The 20,622-nt window shown below is 46.7% G+C and overlaps 1 protein-coding gene across 2 annotated transcripts in view; it reads left to right on the top strand.

The window, feature by feature from the left end:
* Nucleotides 1-5,036, top strand: part of VAV1 (vav guanine nucleotide exchange factor 1) — a 56,332-nt gene extending 51,296 nt beyond the window's left edge. The window contains exons 25-27 of one of the 2 annotated variants that reach the window (XM_046638590.1): nucleotides 1,088-1,202; nucleotides 2,756-2,907; nucleotides 4,737-5,036. In XM_046638590.1, the coding sequence (XP_046494546.1) occupies nucleotides 1,088-1,202; nucleotides 2,756-2,907; nucleotides 4,737-4,790 (321 nt within the window). In that variant the 3' untranslated portion in view covers nucleotides 4,791-5,036. The other variant, XM_046638589.1, reaches the window with a different exon arrangement.
* The last annotated feature ends 15,586 nt before the right edge of the window (nucleotides 5,037-20,622 follow it).

Raw genomic sequence — 20,622 nt, 5'->3', positions numbered from 1 at the left:
CACACTCACACATTTATTTGCATTATTTATGGGTAAGTGGTTGGCATCAGTATAAATACTTTAGCATGAACGTCCAGAGAACCAAGACGTTCTCACGCCTCACTGCAGGACCATTATAACACTCAGGAAGTTGGACACTGATACAAAATTATTATCTAATATGCAGTCCATACCCCAATCCCCCTGGTTGCCCCAATTATGCCTTTTATAGCAATGTTTTCCCCCAGGACATAACTAGGGATTCCATATTGCATTTAGTTTTTATCTCCTTAGTTTATAATAGTTCCCCAGTCTTTAATTTATTTTTTTGGTCTTTCACGATATTAGCAATTTTGGAGGCTAGGACTCCAAAACACAAGATATTTTATTTTGAAGACTGTTTCTTAATTTTGACCTGATTGTCTCCCCACTATTAGAATCAGCTTGAGCATTTGTGGGAGAAATATTCACATGTGCAACAAATCTGGGACTTGAATTCAGATCAGTCTATAATGACACAGAAGCCAGCTCTTGGCTACTCCATGCTACTGCCCCCTCCCCTGGGGCTGAATTCTGGATCTGCCCTTTTCCAGCTGTGGGACCCTGGCTGAGGAACTTGGCTCCTTAATGACTCAGTTTCTCCTTTTAGAAAATAGGGGAATCATGAATGCATTTCCCCTCTCAGGGTTTTTAGGAGATTTTGATAATGTGTGATTGCACACTGGCCAGCACATAGTAGGTGCTTTAGAAACAGCATCTGTTATTATAATAAGTAATTGTAAAAATGAGACTCTTGACGCCCACGGGGAGGTTGATTTTGGTGAGCTGGTCATCAGACAAGTTGGTAAATTTATCATGAAGTGAACTGGCTACTAGGAAAACAGGCCATAGGCGATGTGGTCTCTTCCCCATGAAATGGTCCTAGCTGCTCAGGAAGAGAATGAGCTCCCCATCATGGGGAGCATTCAAAGAGTGACTTGCCAGGGAGGCCAGCAGGGCGGCCTGCTTCACGCGAAGAGTTGGATGTGGCCCCTCTAGCTCCTCCCTGCTCTGCCCCATGCTGGGCTGGCCCGCTGGGATAGCATCTGTCTTGTTGTCCTCATTCCAGGAGCTGGTGGAGTTTTATCAGCAGAATTCCCTAAAGGATTGTTTCAAGTCGCTGGACACCACCCTGCAGTTCCCCTTCAAGGAGCCAGAGAGGAGAGCCATTAGCAAACCAGCAGGTAGGAGGTCTCAGGCTGGGGGCCTGCAGCCCCAGCTCCTTCCCACTGTGGAGGGAAAGTTTGGGGGTGCCATGGGCTTTCCTTCCAGTGGGTGTGCAGAGGTCATAGCTGTGAAACAGCAAGAACTCCTTCCCACTCCTGGCTGTCCCTTTGTTCTTGAGTGGTTTGCTTGGATGGAAGAGGGGACCAGGGGTTACTTTGTATTTGGGAAGATGAGGACACTAGGAACAGAAGGATCCTCATCTATACCTTGTAAGCCTATATTTTTGTATCAATATCAAGGATTATTTAGTATCTATAACCTTCTCCCACAAAAAGGCAAGACCTTTAGTGCACTCTTACTTTCCTTTCTCTTTGCATCTCTCACCCACCAGGTTTGTTGAAATTGTCTGGAATGCTGGCTACAGTTTTCTATGAATTAAAACAATTATGACCTATTTTAGGAATCCTTTCTTGACAGTTGCATTTAACTTTGAAAATATAGTATCAAGAATTATTTAGACTCCATCTATATTTCTTGTTTTCCATGTTTTTCTTTATTTTTTAAATTCCTCATTGTGATTCAAATTTCATTTTGCTGGAGTGTATTCTGGAGAACGTTTTTCAGAAAAGTCGTACAGGCGGTATAGTGTCTAAATTCTTATATGTCCGAAAGTTTTTAAAAGAGGGATTTAAAAATTAATTATTGTTAAACTGTTATATTGTTTAAAAAGCAACACCAATGTAACATCAGGACTCTGAGACAACAATTGCCTCTATTCTCATCACCCAATCGAATAAATATTTCTTTTTTTCTTTTTTTTGAGGAAGATTAGCCCTGAGCTAACAACCAGCAGTCCTCCTCTTTTTGCTGAGGAAGACTGGCCCTGAGCCAACATCCGTGCCCATCTTCCTCTACTTTATATGCAGGACGCCTGCCACAGCATGGCTTGCCAAGCGGTGCCATGTCCACACCCGGGATCCCAACTGGTGAACTCCAGGCTACCGAGAAGCGGTGCCACCGGGCTGACCCCAAAATAAATATTTCTATCTGTCTGTGTGTTACTTATTTGTCCTGGTGGATATATGGGTGTTCAGTCTTGGCATATTTGCAGAAATACTACAAATTAATTTTATGTTTTACAATGTTGCTTAGTATTGTACTATGGAAAGTTTTTCATTTCTTTTTTTTTCCTCTTATTTTTCCCCCACTCCCTCTCTGTTTTTGGACCCTTGGTCCTCCTTGAGATATTAGCGTTAACAGCCTAGAATGAAATTTTCCACATCTTTCCTCTGTTCTTTTTATTATAAATATGTACAAACCATTTAAAAAATTTATAAATGGTATTATTTTCTAAATTTGGATGCCGGTTGGGCTGGAACGATGATTCCAGGAGTACAATGGTGGCCCCACCAGAGCACAGGGCACCCGAGGTTCTGCATAAAGAAGCATTGAGGGACCCTGCATCTTGATATCACCCTCCTGAGAGCATTACCTTCCCTCACCTGTCTCCCTGACAGTGGGCAGGTGTCTGCCCCAGGTCCTTCACCCACCTCTGCTCTTCCCTACACAGCTGGAAGCACCAAGTATTTTGGTACCGCCAAAGCCCGCTATGACTTCTGCGCCCGGGACCGATCAGAGCTGTCCCTCAAGGAGGGTGACATCATCAAAATCATTAATAAGAAGGGGCAACAAGGCTGGTGGCGAGGGGAGATCTACGGTCGGGTGAGTTGGGGGGAGCTTGGCAGCCTGGGGAAAGGGCGTGGGGGTGACCTGGTCATGGTGGAGCGGCCCTGGAATTGTGGAATGGAGAAGGTGGGGAGTGGCTCACGTGGAGGTCTTCCCGGTCGGACGGGAGGAAGGGACATTTCATTTCACAGAGATTTCATTCATTTATGCAACTTACATTTGTTTATTGCATTTATTTTCTATGCGCCTGGCATTCTGCTGGGTGCCAAGGAGACAGAAAAAAATCCAGTACAATCACTGCCTTCATGAAACTTGTAGTCCAGTGAGGAGAATAGACCTGCAACCAAGCAGTTACAATGTTGCATGATCAAGTTGAGATGGGGAATCACAGGGCAGCATGGGACTCCCCCCGAAGGGAACCCCTGACTTACCGTGAGAGCAAGTCAGGACAACTTCTGAGAGACCAAGCTGATCACTGAGGGATGAGTAAAGTTAGCCAGGCTAAAAGGTCATGAGGGGGGCTGGGAGGAATTATTCCAGGTGGAAGGATCAGCATGTGCAAAGGCCCTGGGGTGAGAGAGTGATTGGCATGTTTGGGGAACATGAAGGCAGGGATTTGTGTCTATCTTGTTCACTGCAATGTCACCAGCGCCTGGAACAGTGATCAGCACATAGTAGGTACTCAATAAATATTGAATGAGTGAAGAGGCAGAGCCAGGACTAACCATTTTTGCCTTTTGTGCTCCTTTGCCTGCTTGAATTCAGACTGTCAGGAAGGGGCCTCAAATTTCCTCAAAAAGTTTGTTTCTGCCTGGTTCTTATTTTTGTCTCACAAAGGCAGAGAGTCTTCTTTATTTCATCTGTTGATGAATTCCTAGCCACTAGAATACTGCCTCACTTGTAATGGTTTCTCAAAAATATTTGTTGAATGATGACAAGGACAGTGGTTAGGAGTTTACTTTCTACCTGGGGAAATGTATGTGACAAAATGACCTGGATAATTGCTTAAGTGTGCAGTGTTGTTAAGAACCATGGAGGGTAAGTTTAGTCTGCAGTGGAGGACAATTAGGGTTTGAGAGAGCCTTCTGGGGTGTTTAGGAAGGTCTGAGCTGTAAAGGATTCACCCATCCATCCATCATTTAATCCATCTGTCCATTCATCCATCCATCATCCATCCATCCTTCCTTCCATCAATCCACCCACCCACCCATCCTTCCATCCATCCATCCATCCTTCTGTCCATCCGTCCATCCATCCATCCACCCATCCACCCATCCATCCATCCATCCATCCTTCCTTCCATCCATCCTTCCATCCATCCATCCATCCATCCTTCCTTCCTTCCATCCTTCCATCCATCCTTCCTTCCATCTATCTATCTCTCTGTCTGTCTGTCTGTCTGTCTATCTATCTATCTATCTATCCATCCAACTAAATTTATTAAGTATCTACTGTGTTGTAGGAACTATTCTAAGCTCTTTGGACTTAATGATGAATAAGACAGACAAAAATCTCTGCCCTGTGGAGCTCACATAAATAAATAACATATATAATCAATTAGATGCTGATAAGTGCCATGGAGAAAAATTCGGCGGGAAAAAAGAGATAAGGAGTGTTGGGGTGAATGGGGTTTGCAGTTTTAAGCAAGATAGTTAAGAAGTCCTTACTGATAAGGTGACATGTGAGTAGAGAACTGTAGGAAGCAAGGGAAATCAGCTGTGTGTATATCTAGGGGATGTGCTTTCTGCAGTAGCAGTTATGGCAGGTGCAAAGGCCCTGAGGTGGGAGCGAAGCTGCCTGGTGTGTTGATGAACAGCAAGAGAATGTGGAGAGGCTGCCCTGACTATTTCCTCCTCTCTTTCCAGGTTGGCTGGTTCCCCTCCAACTATGTGGAGGAAGATTATTCTGAATACTGCTGAGCTTCAGCATGCTGGCAGAGAGAGGAGAAACTCCAGGCTCTGAGCCCAGGACGAGCAGGCAGCTGGACCAGGGGCTGTGACAGGTCCTGGCAGGCTGAGAATCTGGGCTGGACTGTGGAGGGCCGGCATCCAGCTGGCAGGGCTCCTGGGGTGATGCCTTGTCATGGTTAATTTATAACACACTGATTTCTTCTTGGGTCCCCCGAGAAGGCGGGGCTCAAGGCAACCGCTTTTAATAAAATGATGAATGGAGGGGCCGGTGTCGTTCAGGAGGACCTGGAAGGGGAAAGATGTGGAAGGGCACCGGGGCGTGGAGAAAAGCCCTTTTACCAATCCCTGCCTTCTGGCGTTATCACTTTTCTCTGCCATTTAAAATAAGACCAGAAGAGGGAAACGCGACCCCGTCTAGCAGGAAAGAATTTTACGCTCACGGATTCCAGATCACGAAAACCTGACTCTCACATGTTTTTTTCTATCATAGAACTTAATTCCTATTTGGAGCTCCTCCAATTCTGCGAAGTGGCAGAAACTTCATTTCAGTTAAGGCTGGGTCTTCCCCGTCAATTCTCCCCCAGATCATGTTTAAATTCCAGGGGATCCGGCATTAGGGCAGTGGGGAAACCCCTGGTCCTTGGTGGTTACCTTCTGTCACACTGCCACCTGCTGACATGTCATGGCATCCGCGTCACCTTTGGTTCCTCTGCATCTTCCACATGCAGGACATCTGGCTGTTTCCCCTTATATGCTGGGTGGAATGACTATACAGCCTGGTGTACCCAGGACAGTCCTGACTCTTGTCCTGGTGCAGTTATTAATCATGATTCTTTTCATTCTCCAAAGCATCCTGGTTTGAATGATACATAATATGGCCACCGTCTTAGGTTGGGCTTCTCCAGAAGCAGAGCCTGAGACAAGGATTTGGGCCTGCAAATTTTATCTGGGAGGTGATCCCAGGAAGCAGCTGGAAGGGAGTGGGGAAGAGAGATGGGAAAGGGAAGGAGCCAAGACAGGGAGCATTGATGAGCAGGTGACGGCTGTGGGCAATGGGGGAACTCATTCTTTTTTGGGGACCTCTGGAAGTCAGTGTAGAACATGGCTTGGAGATGAGGGGCAAGGGAGCTGGGGTATGTCCACCAACTTCCGTCAGTCAGAGCCTGAGAGCTGCTCGTGATAGGTGGTGCCTGCTCTGGTGGCCAGAGAACCACAGGTGATTTTGGAGCCATTAATCTGTATGGATGTTGTCTGTGCTGGGAAGCTATGAATGGGACACCAACAGGGTCTGCTACACTCTCTCTAAATACAGAGAAATGGCATGCACACCCTTTTACAGCCATCTCTACTCAGTGGATGGCCGCCATATGCAGGATGTGGGGAAACTCTGTAGAGCTTGCTAAATCCTGGAATCTGAGGGCTCCAGGAAACCTTCTTTTTCTCATATCACTCTGAAGGCATCTAGACTGGGGATGGGTAGGTAAGACAGAAGGGTGCATCCCTGGACCCATCTCTGAGTTTAACTATCTTTTCCCCCGCCCAACTCTTCCTGTCCACATTGGGGAATCGTGATATCTTTTGTTGCAAGAGAAGTCGGCTGAGCCTGATAAATGCTCTTCCACATATATGGCCAGACTTTTTTGTTTTTTTTACTTAAGACTTTATATTATGGCAAAATACACCTAACATAAAATTTACCCTCCTAACCAGTTTTACAAGTGCAGTTCAATAGTCTGACATATTCATGCTGTTGTGCAACTAGTCTCCAGAATTTTTCATCTTGCAAAACGGAAACTCTGTCCCTATTAGGCAGCGACTCCCGATTTCCCCCTCCCCCAGGCCCTGGCAACCGCTCCGGTCAGACCTTCATCTGGAGTCCTTCAGGGTTAGATTTTTTGAGGCTCAAAAGCCAAGATTCAGAATCTCTAAGTAAGCTTTTGAAGTTCCAAAGCCCAGATGTTGCTTCTTTGCAAAATCTCCTGCAGGCTGTAGGAATAGCCTTTAAGAGAAAAAAACGATGGTGGCCAGGGCTGGGGAAGGGTCACGGAGTGTACGTTAATTTGGGGAAAAATAGTTAATCCTTCTAAATATTACCCCACCACACTAGTAACGGAGGCAGCCCCGCGTGTCGAGCGTTCAACATTGCCTGGCGCTGTGATAGCAAGGGCTTCGTACCCATTATCTAATCGAATCTTGCCATCAGCTTCCTGGGCCGTTGAGCATCGTGGCCGAGGATCCAGGGGGATTCCAAGGTCAGCTCCACCTCTGTAGAATTAGCTGTCACATGTTGGGAAAGTGACCTCACCTCTCTGAACCAGAGAAAGACGAGACATCACCTGTCCGAGGGCACAGAGTTAGTTAGTGTCTAAGCACAAAGCCACCCTCTTAACCATCAATCCAGTGGCTGGGGGGGACCTTGGCATATGCATGTTCTCTCCCCAGCCCCAGGTAAGCCAGTCCCCAGGCAGCACCTGTGCACACCCAGCCAGGTGCAGGATTCGGGCTCCGGAATCTGGTGTGAAGTGTTTTCCATGTTTGAAGGTCCATGTAGCTGGAAAGAGGGTGTTGAGGAAGGAATGGAGTCATAAGGGGTCAGGGGTTATGGGGGGGCATCTGTACTCCTCATCACTCCCCCCGAGCCACACTGTGAACTGGCCTAAGGCGACTACCCGGGCTGTCGAGTGCAGTGGTGTTGATGAGGTTGAAGTCACGGGTTTGTTCTCGGAGGTCCTGAGCATCACTGTCCTCCAGCGCCAAGCTGAACTTTGACCCCAGCCATGCCTTGACCTCTCACCCCGGTCTTGGGGGTCTGTGGCTGAGCCTTTAAGCCCCAGCCCAGCGCAAGCTGTGTCAGTCACCTTAGGCTAAGTGTTGCTGCAGTGAACAAATTACTCCCCCCCATCTCAACATCTTGCACACCAGTCCTTCATGCGTTGGCCTCAACTCTGCTGAAGAAGGTTCTGGAAGGAAAAAGCACTGAAGGAGCAGCACCATTGGAGACATCCAGCCTTGGGAGATGCCAGGCTTGCAGCAGAAGGAAAAGAAAGGCGGCAGGACCACTTGGTGGCTCTCGACGTTTCTTCTGGAGAATGGCACACCTCTCTTCCTCTCACATTTCACTGGCCAAAGCTGGTCCTGACGTCAGGCCAGGGGCGACACCCACAGGGCAGAAATGTTTCATCCTCACACAGGGGGAGGCAGTGAATACTTGGAACGAAAGCAGGATCTGCTGGAGAGACCTTGACATCCTTCGTTCATTGATTCATTTCGCTCACGTTTGTGATAAGCGGTTAGTGTTGCCGGCTGTGATGGGTGGAACTGTGTCCCTCCCACATTTGTGTGTTGAAGTCGTAACCCCTCCAGCACCTCAGAATGTGACTGTAGTTGAGATACAGCCTTTAAAGAAGTGATTAAGTTAAAACGAGGTCACTAGGGTGGGCACTATTCCAGGGTGACTGGTGTCCCTTATAAGGATTGGGACACACATTCGCTGACCCCGTGAGGACGCGGCAAGAAGAAGGTTGTCTACAAGGCAAGGAGAGGGGGCTCAGAGGGAACCAGCCCTGCCGACACCTTGATCTCGGACTTTCAGCCTCCAGGACTCTGAGACAATAACTGTCTGTTGTTTAAGCTGCCCCGTCTATGGTCCTTTGTTACCCCAGCCCCGAGTGAACAAATACGCCAGCTTTGTGCCACGTGAATGAATCAGGACAGACCTGCCTGCAAAGTGCATCTGATCTAACCGGGTCCTCTAACAGTCACCTAGGCGATCAGAACACGGAGTGATGAGTTTCACAATCAGGGAAGCAAGGAGGCTATGGGAAAGGAAACACACCTAATCCCGTCTTGGGTTGGAGCGATGGTCAGGGAGGGCTCTCTGGAGGAGGAAACATCTCCGGGGGGGGGGGGGGGGGGGGGCCTGAACAATGAGCTGGAGTTATTTAAGAAAAATGAGGGAAGTTTTTTCCAGGCGGAGGTGCAAGGGAGTGCCTTGTGGATTTGGGGAACTGCAAGGGGTTTGCTTTGCTTAGAGGGGGAGAGAGAAAGGGAGGGGCTGGCGAGGTTGTTGGATCAAGCCCAGCAAGACCTGATGCGAGATCAGCTTTCTCACATGTCCCCCAGAGGGACCAGGAAGAGAGAGGGGGTGATGGCTTCCCGGAAGACACCTGCTGGAGGAGGCCACTTCTTGCTGGGAGGGTAGAGAAGATGAGGGGCCTCATCTGGGTGTGCCTGTTGATGGCTGGGGAGCTGGGTTCAAGGGAACAGCTGTCACCCCAATATGCTGGCACAGAAAGACAAAGGAACGTGCTGCATAGATGTTTCTTCCTCCAGGAAGCCCTCCCTGAACATCCCCCAAACCAAGATTGAATTAGATATGTATCTTTCCCATAGCTTTCTTGCTTCCCTCATCATAGAAATACCGCCCCCATTGCAATGAGCCCGTGGACCCCTAATTTGGAAGTTCTCCGGCGTTGGCTGCCTGAGGGCACACACCCACACAGACACACAGGTGCATGGACATGCATGCAAGCGCTCTATCAGCTTTCTCGGTCTGCTGTAAAAAAGTTCCACAAACTAAGTGGCTTAAACATCCAAAATTTACCGTCTCACAGTCCTGGAGGCTGGAAGCCAAGATCAAAGTGTTGGCACGGCCGTGCTCGCTCTGAAGCCACAGAGAAGCATCCGTTCCAGGCACGTCTCTTAGCTTCTGCTGGTTTCTTGGCTTGCAGTGGCGTCATTCCAGGGACCTCAGGGCGTCCTCCCTGTGAGCGGGTCTCCCTCCTATAAGGAGGACTAAGCGCCCTCCCCACTCCAGGATGACTTCAACATAACTCATTACACCTGCTTTGGAAAGATGCTGTTTCCAAAGGACGTCCCATTCTGAGGTCGTGGGGGGGTCAGGACTTACAGGTGATCTTTTACAGGGATGCAGTTCAACCTATAACACACACATAAACGTAACCAAAAGCCCTCGGAAAGATACGCCCACAGGCAACAGGCCAAACGGACGCACAGATGGGCACGAAGAAACACAGTTGCCCAAAGATACACAGACGGTAAACCCACCAAATAGGGATTCATAAATGCAAATATTCCCCACCCTCCTCACATGACCGGCAAGCAGATGTGCAGACGGACACGGACACAGACAAAGTGTTTATGCGCACAACAGCAGGCAGACCCTTCTTGAGACACAGAGACGCAAACAGACTGCTCCCCTTGCAACAAACCAACAGGTCCCAGACTCAAATACCACCCCACCCTCCACCTCCATAAAACATCAAAAAGCAGACTGGAAAATGAATAGAAACGCATACACACGGGCGCAAAAAAAAAAAAAAAAAATTACCTGCAGGCGATTGCGTGGGCGCGCATCCGCACACGTGCACGTGTCGTGCTGGCTTATATACTCAGTCAGGCACAGAAACACACCCTACACGCTCACAGTGCTACCTCCGTGCACAACACGTGGTCCCCGAATTAGACACACACACACACACACACACATGCTCTCCAATGGACTCGCTCACACGCCCTGCCCTGGACACTTCCCGACTGAGAGGAAGACATCCACATGTGAAATCAGCGGATAGGATGTCAACACAGATACCCACCGGATCACACAGGGACATTTAGGAGCATCATAAATAGCTGGTCCCAAATTAAGGCCAAGCTTGCCCCCTGGTGGACAGTCGCAGTAGCGCACCAACTTCCTCTGCGGACGCCTGGATCCCTGCTCCGGGCAGGGAGGAGGGGAAAGCGGAGAAAAGCGCGTGTGCGCGTGCGCGCTTCCTTGTTCTGGAACCTGTATGTATAGACCCCGTTTTGGGGCACCGGAAAGGGCTTCTGATCAGCATTATCACGCTGCTCAGTGATACCCCGCATTCATTCACCAAAAACCACAAGGAAGGACCCACCCAGGAGGACCCACTGAGGTCTCACGGCAGATTCTTGCTGGATACAAACACTCCTGGAGGCATGCGGCCAGGATGGGAGGAGCGGGAGAAGCACAGAGTCGGAGGAACCTGGAGGGACGAGAGGTTTCTTGGAAGGGGAAGTTGGCTCTGGGGCTTTGAAGGGTAAACATGTCTATACTGTTGAGAAGGCTGTAGGGGGACGGGGTTTTACCCAGAGTCGTTTTCTGGGTCCTGAAGTCTCTTCCCACTTCTTTAATCCCTTCCAGAGGCCTCAGCTTGAACTGTTGTGTCCGTACCCTGTACCTTCTGGAAGAGAAATGCTTTGTTTGATCCAAAGGAATGACTTTCTCATGGTGGAATTTCAATGAAGGCAGGCGTGGCGCAGATTTTCTTTCCTTTTAAAACCCGTTTGTTGAGGTACGATGGACGTATAAAAAGCTCTACATGTGGATATATACATCGCGATGAGTTTGGGAATATGTTTTTACCCACAAAACCATCCCCACCATCAAGGTCGTAATCATATCCGTCACCTCCCACTTTCCTCCTGTGGCAGATTTTTAGGTAGGACCCTGTCACACTTCACGGGGACTATTGACAGGGGTAAAGCCTGTCCTCAGGGACCCAGCACGCTGCGTTTCCTTCGTGTTAGAGTCTGGAGACTCAGGTCCCAGGAGATCCTTCCCCATTGGGTCCCCGCGGCGCCAACTCGAGGCTGTGTGCTGCCCCCTAGTAGCCGTCCCTGATTTGGCTTCAGCACCCAAAGCTTGCTTTCTGCTCAGACTGCTCCAAAAAGGTCAGACCGCTAAGGGCAGACTCGAAGTCGGGGTTACCCTTAGATTATCGAGGGGACACCTGGCTTGTTTCCACCTTTTGGCTATTGTGAACAATGCTGCTTTGAATACTGGTGTTCAGATTTCTGTCTGAGTCCCTGTTTTGGGTAAATACCCAGAAGTGGAATTGCTCCATTGTATGGTAATTCTATGTTTCCTTTCTTGAGGAACCGCCATCCTGTTTTCTGCAGTGGCTGCACCATTTTGCATGCCCCCCAGCAATGTGCAAGGGCTCCAACTTCTCCACATCCTCACCAACACTTGTTCTTTTCTTTCTTTTTTAAAATAAAAGTCATCCCAATGGGTGTCAGGTGGCCTCTCCTTGTGGCTTTGATTTGCATTTCCCTAATGCTTATCGATGTTGAGCACTTTTCACAGATGGAGAGTTTTGAGAGAGAATTCAATTTAAGAATGGAAGTGGATGCCTTGGAATTAGGATCAGGTGTCTGATCTATAGTTCTCAGGGATGACCTTTGAAAACTGGGGCTGAATCTGATGTGGGGTCGGTGAGCCGAGGAGTCAAAAGAAAGATTTCTTGGACTCTCAAGATCTGGCAGGAGTGCTCTTTTATTTAGAGAATAGTGTAGAATAGCATGGGGACAGGACCCATGGGCAGGCAGAGCTGCTGTGTGGAGACAGGACCCACGGGCCGGAGTTGCTGCTGCCCCCGCTACTGCTGCAAACATGGGTGGAGAGTAAGGCTAAATGTAAGGCATAGGTATGTGAGTTATCTCTTTACAAGACAAAGGAAAGAATATGAAAAAAAATTAAAATGGTATCAGTGCAGGTGGGGTCTGGTTATTGGGTGATCCCATGACTTTTAGATAAGAATCAAATCAGATTAAGTAAAGGTCAGAAGCCACCACCCCAAATCAGTTACATGAGGTTGCCAGACAGTAACCAACTTAAGTTCTTGCCTTCCCCTTTAAGAGTTTCTAGAGACAAGGTCATCTCCCTTCCTTCACAAATGCAAATGTCTCTCAAAGGGCAAGCAAACTCTGCTCCTCAGAGCCTGCTTCTCATCTGCAGTTTTAAAATTAACCGGCCTAAAATAATCCTCATCAGAATCTTTATACTAATGCCTTCCTGCCCCTTCTCTGTCTCCCCATGATGTTATTAGAAAAGCAACAGCACTGATTTTTGCAAGATGTTGCTGACCCTCTGGCCGGTTCTCGGGAGCTTCAGTTTGTCTAGGATCTCGATGTCTTCCTGCCCTTTCTCTGTGGTAAAGATGAAAAGTGGTAAACAGGATTCGAAAACTTCTACTTTCTCAGTTGTCTGTAAGCTTGACGACAGTGGCTCCAAATAATGTGGCCATCTCTTCCTTCTTCTTAGATCCAGAACTTAGGAAAGGCTTCCATTTTCTCCATCAGTGCTTGTTGGCCCAGCTCCTTGCAGGCTGTGGTCTTCCCAAAGCTGCCTCCTGGCTTCTCGTCACTCCTATGTCCTGGTCCCTGGCTGTCATCATTCTCCTGGTTGGTTTTTCTCTTCACCTCCGGGCCAGTGTTTTCCAGTCTGTTTTGTGACCCCTCCCTCTGCTGCTGTTTTCTCCAAAAGCTCTGTTGCTTAGCTATGTTGAGCTACAACATAGCAAAGTGTCTACAGACACTTTGGGGGTTTAGTTAGGGTAGATGGTGCCAGTTGCTGTAACAAAAGCCCTGAACTCCTAATGGCTTAACACAGTAGACATTTATTTCTCGTTCAGTACTCCAGTGTGGTTGTTCTCAGTTGGGTGACTATCCTGGGTGGATCCCATCCAGCGGTCATTCAGGGACCCAGCCTTCTCCCATCTCATGGCTCTGCCATCTGTAGACATCCCCATCCGTCCTCTGCTGGATCCTCTATCTGGCTGGCAGATGAGCCAAGAGAAAGTGGAGGTTTGGAATATGGGCAGGATATTTCGTTGGGCCATGCTTGGAAACGGCGTCCGTCTTCCCCTTGCATTCCCATTGGCTGGATCTCGGTCCCCTGGCCATGCCTGGCTGCAAAGGAGGCTGGGAAATGTCCTGTATCTGTGTACCTAGGACCAAAGGGGGAACAGTTTGCTAAACAACTAGTGAGTCTCTGGCCCATTGAGAGATCTTATTCACACCATGGCTATGATTTCTCTCTCTGTATACTCATCAAATTTTCTATCTCTAGCTGCACATTTCTGAGGCTAGATCTGCAGTAGATTAAAGATGGCTTTTCTGTTGGCTCAGGGTGAGGGGTTGGGGCACAGTTCAGGGGCGAGAGGGAAAGAGAGAAGCTTAACCAACATTTGGCTAACAAGCATTTTGTTCCCATTGATCAGTGGGGACAAGCAGTTCAGTTAATCATTTATGAGGCAAAGAATGGGAGTTTGGGGGCAGGGGAGATTTTGTCTGGGCTTGTCCTAGGTCAACAAGGTGGGGCATCCATAAATCTTATCTAAGATGTAAGAGAACATTGGTTCCTTGCTGTTTTCCGGAACACAAAGAATAAGGAAGGTAGTTTCTTAAGCTTCCCTTTTTTTCCAGAATCACGGGACTCAGATAAGATTCAACATTGTCAGAGGGAGGTGGCTCCTCAGTCCCCAGCGCCCTCCCCCACCAGGGGATTTCCCAGTTGATAATTTTCAGAAGAAATTTCCCAATTTGAACCTCAACTCTTACATGCCTTGAGATTGGGAGTTGGGCTACATCAAAATCACCCACAAGAGGAAACTTTGGAAGGTGATGGACACGCTTGTGGCCTTGTTGGTGGTGATGGTTTCACAGGCGGAAAAACATCCCCAAACTCATTGTGATGTACACATTCAGCAAGTACCACTTTTTATACGTCAATCATACCTCAATAAACTGATTTGAAAAAGAGAAAGGTAACCCACCCCATGCCTGACTTCATTGAAATTCCACCATTAGAGAGTCATTCCTTTGGATCAAAGTATTTCTCTTCCAGAAGATAGAGGGTGCTGACAACAGTTCATGCTGAGGCCACTGGAAGGGATTAAAGAGGTGGGAAGAGTCTTTAGGCCCCAGCAAATGGCTCTGGGTAAAGCCCTCTCCCCCTATAGTATGCTCCTCTGCCTTCTCAACAGTATAGACACATGGCTGTGGGTCAAATCTGCCGTACTTTCCTGTCTTTGTACAGCCCATGAGCTAAAAGAATAGACTTTACATTTTGTCGTTGTTGTTGTCGAGGTGGGGTTCACAGAACATAAGACCAGCCATTTAAAGTGGACAATTCAGTGGCATTTAGTGCATTCACAATGGTGTGCAACCCCCACCTCCATCTGGTTCGAAATCATTTCACTCCATAAGGAGACCTCATCCCCACCAACAGTCACTCCCCACTTCTTCCTTCTCCCAGTCCCTTGAGACTTATAGATTTACCTTTCTGTCTCTATAGATTTCTGTCTCTATAGATTTACCTCTTCTGGATATTTCGTGTAAATGGAATCATACACTCTGTGGTCTTTTGTGTCTCTCTTGCTGAGCATCATGTTTTCGAGGTCCATCCACATTGTAGCGTGTGTGAGTGCTTCACTCCTTTTCATGGCTGAATAGTATTCCGTTGTATGGCTATGCCACATTTTATTTATCCATTCATCCATTGATGGACATCTGGGTTCTTTCTACCTTTTGGATACTTAGAATAGTGCTTCTGTGGATGATTTGTATGTTTTTAAATGGCGGAAGAAGGTCAAAAGAAGAATGATATTCCAGGACCTGTGGAAAGTATATGAAATTCCAATTTTTGTGTCCACAGATAAAGTTTTATTGACACACAGCCACACCTGTTCTTAATACCTGTGGCTGCTTTCACATTGTAACAACAGAGTTGCCACAGAGACCCCCAGGGCTTGCAAGGTTGAAAATATTTGCTACCTGACCCTTTACAGAAAGAGTCGCTGACTCGTTGGCAAAGGAGGCACAAAGCTGGTTATTAGTCATCTCCTTTGCAAGCTCAGCTGGGATGATATAATAAAGCTCTGTGGTTTCCTCTCATATGTTCTCCCACATTTTGGAGCTGCAGCCAAATCAAGAGAGAGCCCCATTGTAATATCCTGTAAAAATAACATAGGTATGTATTTGTATGTTGTATAGAGCAATAGTGATGGTAGCTGATGTATATTTACTGTGTGCTTACTCCTCTGCTAAATGCTTTTCATGTATTATTTCATTTGGTTCTTATGACAACCATGTGAAGCAGATGTATATTTTTTAGTAGATGGGGAAACTGGGGGTCAAACACAGATATGTGTTAAGGTCACATGTTAAATGGTTGGAGCTGGAATGTGAATGTTATGGGTTGAATTGAGTCCTCCCAAATTCATACGTTGGAGCCCTAACCGCCAGGACCTTAGAATGTGACTATTTGCAGTTAAGATCTTTAAAGAAGAATTAAGGTAAAATGAGGTCATTAGGGTGGGTGCTAATTCAGTAGGACTGGTGTCCTTATAAGAAGAGGAGATGGACACAGACACGCGTGGAGGGAAGACCATGTGAGGACACAGGAAGATGACAGCCACCTACACGCCAAGGGGAGAGGCCTCTGGAGAAATTGACTTTGCTGATATCTTGATCTCGGACTTCCAGCTTCCAGAACCGTGAGAAAATAAGTGTCTGTTATTTAAATCACCTAGACTGTAATATTTGTACAGCAGCCCTAGAAAACGGTTACAGTGAAACTCATGCTCTCTGCCAGAAGAGCAGGTCCTCTAAGCTCACAGAATCTATTGTCCCTTGTTTGGGCTGCATCCTTCAGACGTCCCTCTCTTTCCAGAACCTTCTTTTCTCTCAGAGGCTTAGGCTTAGAGGCTCATTTTTCTTCTTCTTTAGATCCTTAGAAATCCACTTCCTTCTAATTCTGGCTCCTGTCTGCCTGGGCTCTGGGGGCCCTTTACTTGGGGAGTGAATATGATGATTTATTACTTTCCTTTCCAAGTTTCTTCACTTTTACATCTTCTTCCGCTTCTACTTCTGGTATTTTCTGAAGTCTAGGGTAACACTTCCTCTAGCTGTTTCTTCTGCCTCTTGCGAGATGGAATGATAATCAAAAGCAAGGGGGGAACTGAGTTTCTGCAGCAATTTGCAGAGGGAGAGTGTGTGTACAGCAGGGCTTCCAAATACCAGGAAGGGGTTGGAAAAGCAAATGACACTTTCACCCAACAGCGTCCAGTGCAGATTCAAAAGAGTATGGCTGAGGGGCCGGCCCGGTGGTGCAGTGGTTAAGTTTGCACTTTCCACTTCGGCAGCCCGGGGTTCGCCAGTTCGGATCCCGGGTGCGGACATGGCACCGCTTGGCAAGCCATGCTGTGGTAGGCATCCCACATATAAAGTAGAGGAAGATGGGCACGGATGTGAGCTCAGGGCCAGTCTTCCTCAGCAAAAAGAGGAGGGTTGGCAGAGATGTTAGCTCAGGGCTAATCTTCCTCAAAAAATAAAATAAAATAAAACTAAAATGTATGTTTTTAAAAAAAAGGAGTGTGGCTGAGCTGTAACTACAGATGAGGGAGGGACTTCCAAGAAATATTTCTTATCAGTCAGGGTACAGTTGGGAAATAGAAACTCTGCCCATTTTTGTTGCTTCATTTTAATTTCTAAGGAAGTATAGCTACAAGCTGTTTCTCGGTTTTCCAAGGTCAAATGTGTTTATCGCTGAGAAATGAGATCAGCCCTGTATGAAAACAAATCGAAGAGCTTGCATTTCACTGGAGAAACTCAAAACTCGTGTCTTTTGGTGCATTTATATAGCATAAAATAATCTGGTCCCTTTATATAGAATGCATAATAAAATAACTTGGCAGAATAGTGGCAACTCTTTATTTTGGAGCCAATCTTATCAACTTTATCAAGGAATGATTTATGTACAACCCACTGCTTCCTTTCACCGTGTAAAATTTGATGAGTTTTGACAATCTCTGTCACAATCAAGATACAGAAATTTTCCGTCATCCCCCTAACTTTCCTCAAGTCTTTTTCTAATCCATCCCTTCCTCCACTTCACCCTGGGCAACCACCGATTTGTTCTTCTCTTGCACCATATATACGATTTGCATCCTCTAGAATTTCCTGTTTTTGGACTATGTGATGGCTAATTTTATTTGTCAACTTGACTAATCGTGATGAGTAGTTTGGTTAAACACCAGGCTAGATATTGCTGATAAGGTATTTTTCAGATGTGATTAACACTTAAGTCAGTAGACTTTGAGAAAAGCAGAAGACCCTCCCTAATATGGGTGGGCCTCGTCTAATCAGTTGAAAATCTTAAGAGCAAAGACTGAGGTTTCCCAGAGATGAAGGAATTCTGCTTCCAAACACTAACACAGAAACATAGAAATTCTGCTTGAGCTTCCAGACTTTGGACTCAAGACTGCAGCATGAACTCTTACCTGAGTCTCCAGCCTCCTGGCTTGTCCTATGGATTTTGGACTTATCAACCCCTACAATCGCATGAGCCAATTCCTTAAAATCTCTCTCTCATTGGTTTCGTTTCTTTGGAGAACCCTGACTGATACAGAAATCTTCCAGTATTTACTCTCTTATGTTTCGTTTCCTTTCCTCAGCATAATGTCTTTGAGTTTCATCCCTGCCACTGAGTGAATCAGTGGTTCATGCCTTCATTGTGTAGACACACCACCTGTCAGTGGACATTTGGATTCTTCCCAGTGTTCAGCAACTGTGAATAAAGCTGCTGTGAACGTTTGTTTGTGAGTCATTCTGTGGATATGTGTTTTTATTTCTCTCGGATAAGCACTGTATGATCCAGTAAGCCCACTTCTGGGTATATATCCAAAGGAAATGAATCCAAGATATTGAAAAGATATCTGCACTTCTGTCTTTATTGCATCATTATTCACAATAGCCAAGCTATGGGAACAACCTAAGTGTCTGTCAACAGATGCATGGATAAGGAAGACATGACATGTATATGATGGAATATTATTCAGCCGTGAGAAGGAAGGACATTCTGCTATTTGTGACAATATGGATGGACCTCGAGGGCATTATGCTAAGTGAGATAAATCAGACAGAGGAAGACAAGTACTGTATGACCTCACTTATATGTGGAATCTCTGAAAAGCTGAACTTGTGAAAACAGAGAATTGAATGGTGGGTTGCAAGGTGCTGGCAGGTTGGGGCAATGGGGAGATGTTCGTCAAAGGGTACAAACTCGCAGTTATGAGATGAATAAGTTCTGGGGATCTGATGCACAGCATGGCGATTCTAGCCAACAATACCATATTGTATGCTTGAAAGTTGCAAAGAGACTAGAATTTAAATGTTCTCACCACAAAAAAAGAATTAATAATCCTGTGACTTGATGGAGACGTTAACTAATGTTATGGTGGTAATCATATTGCAATATATAAACGTAACAAATCAATGCATAGTACATTTTAAACTTAAAAAATACATGGATATATTTCCATTCTAGTTGGTAAGTCATGACTTCAATCCAATTGTGTCTAGCCTTTACCCTAAGTCATCCCACAATCCAGCTACTAATGAGTTAATGGCTGGCACCAGGGGTGGGCCCTAGGATCTTGTCTGAGGCTCATAGTCAGTGTCCATTCTGATTGGTCTGTGCCTTGCCTAGACCAGGTATCCCATGCTTTGGATATCATCTGTGCAGAAAAATGTTGACATAATTGGCCCTTGGCTGGGGTCTGGGAATGTGGACCCTGCCATGAAGATTCTTGTGCACGGGGTTTACTGATGGAAGGCATTTAGCAGAGGAGGAGAGATGGAAGTGGGGTAGGACAGAGGAAAGAGCTGAGCAAGGATGTGGTCTCAGCTGGAGTCTAGCCACAGCCTAATCCCATGGGGAGCCCTGGAGCCTGAATAACACCACCGAGTTGATCTCAGTTTTGGGCAAGGGCTGGGATTTTGCACCTTCGTGACCACCGGGTATTGGTTGTGGGCTGAGTCTGAGGGCATGTTCAGCTATTGGACTGGAAAGAAATTCTCTGGGGAAGGAGAAAGAAGCTTGAGTTGTGAGCAGACATCACTCATAGAAACTGGAGCATGGGTACCAGCTGCTAAAGCGTAGATGGATAGGGAGGCATCAACAGTGTCCACTACGGGGACCTTCAATTAATTTAGGATGACTGGGGTTTTGGGGTAGTGGGGATGCCAGAGGGGAGACCAGTGTAAGACCAGGAAGGGTCTTGATGTCCATGTTAATGAGCCTGGACTTTATCCTGAAGGTTATAGGGAGCTGCGGGTGGCTTTAGAATATAGAAGGAGCATGGTCAAGTTGAGTAAGGCTGCCCTGGACCACCTCACATTCAATGTGAGGATGCATGATGTCTCTGGGGTTCCTCCAGGCTGACCTCTTCACTCTTCAGTGTCCTTTGATTTCCCCTTTGCTGGGAAAATCACAAGGCGTCAGGCTTCCGCAACCACTTGACTAGAAGAGTGCATTTCCTCCACTCCATGCTTCCCCTTTTTCTCCCCTTTTGCCTGCCCTCATCCCTGAAGACCTCTGAAGTCCAGCTTTTACAGCCTTGGTCAGCACTTTTGGGTTTGAAACGTGGCTGGCATCTTGTGTGCTCAGTCACTCACCGAGCCTGAGACCCCATCTGTGGCAGGTGGAATAATGTGGCTCCCCCACCCTAAATTGCCCACATCCCAACCCCTGGAACTGTCAGTAAATGACCTTACACATCAAAAGGGACTTGGCAGATGTGATTAAGTAAAGGATCTTGAGATGGGGAGATTTTTCTGGATTATCCAGGTGGGTCCAGTGTAAACACAAGGGTCCTTATAAGGGGGAGGCAGGAGGGTCAGAGGAGGGAGAATGAGAGAAGGAGGTTGGGGGTGGGGGGAGAGAGAGAGATTGTGATCAATGTATCTATCTATCTATCTATGGAAAGAATGAGAGAGACAGACTGTGATCTGTGTATCTATCTATGTATCTATGTATCTATCTATGTATCCATCTATGTATCTATGTATCTATCTATGTATCTATCTATGTATCATCTATGAATCTATCTATGTATCTATGTATCCATCTATGTATCTATCTATGTATCCATCTATGTATCTATCTATGTATCCATCTATGTATCTACCTATGTATCTATGTATCCATCTATGTATCTATCTATGTATCTATGTA

The sequence above is a fragment of the Equus quagga genome, chromosome 14 (genome assembly GCF_021613505.1).
Source record: "Equus quagga isolate Etosha38 chromosome 14, UCLA_HA_Equagga_1.0, whole genome shotgun sequence".
NCBI lineage: Eukaryota > Metazoa > Chordata > Mammalia > Perissodactyla > Equidae > Equus > Equus quagga.
This window is presented reverse-complemented; position numbering and strand designations above follow the sequence as displayed.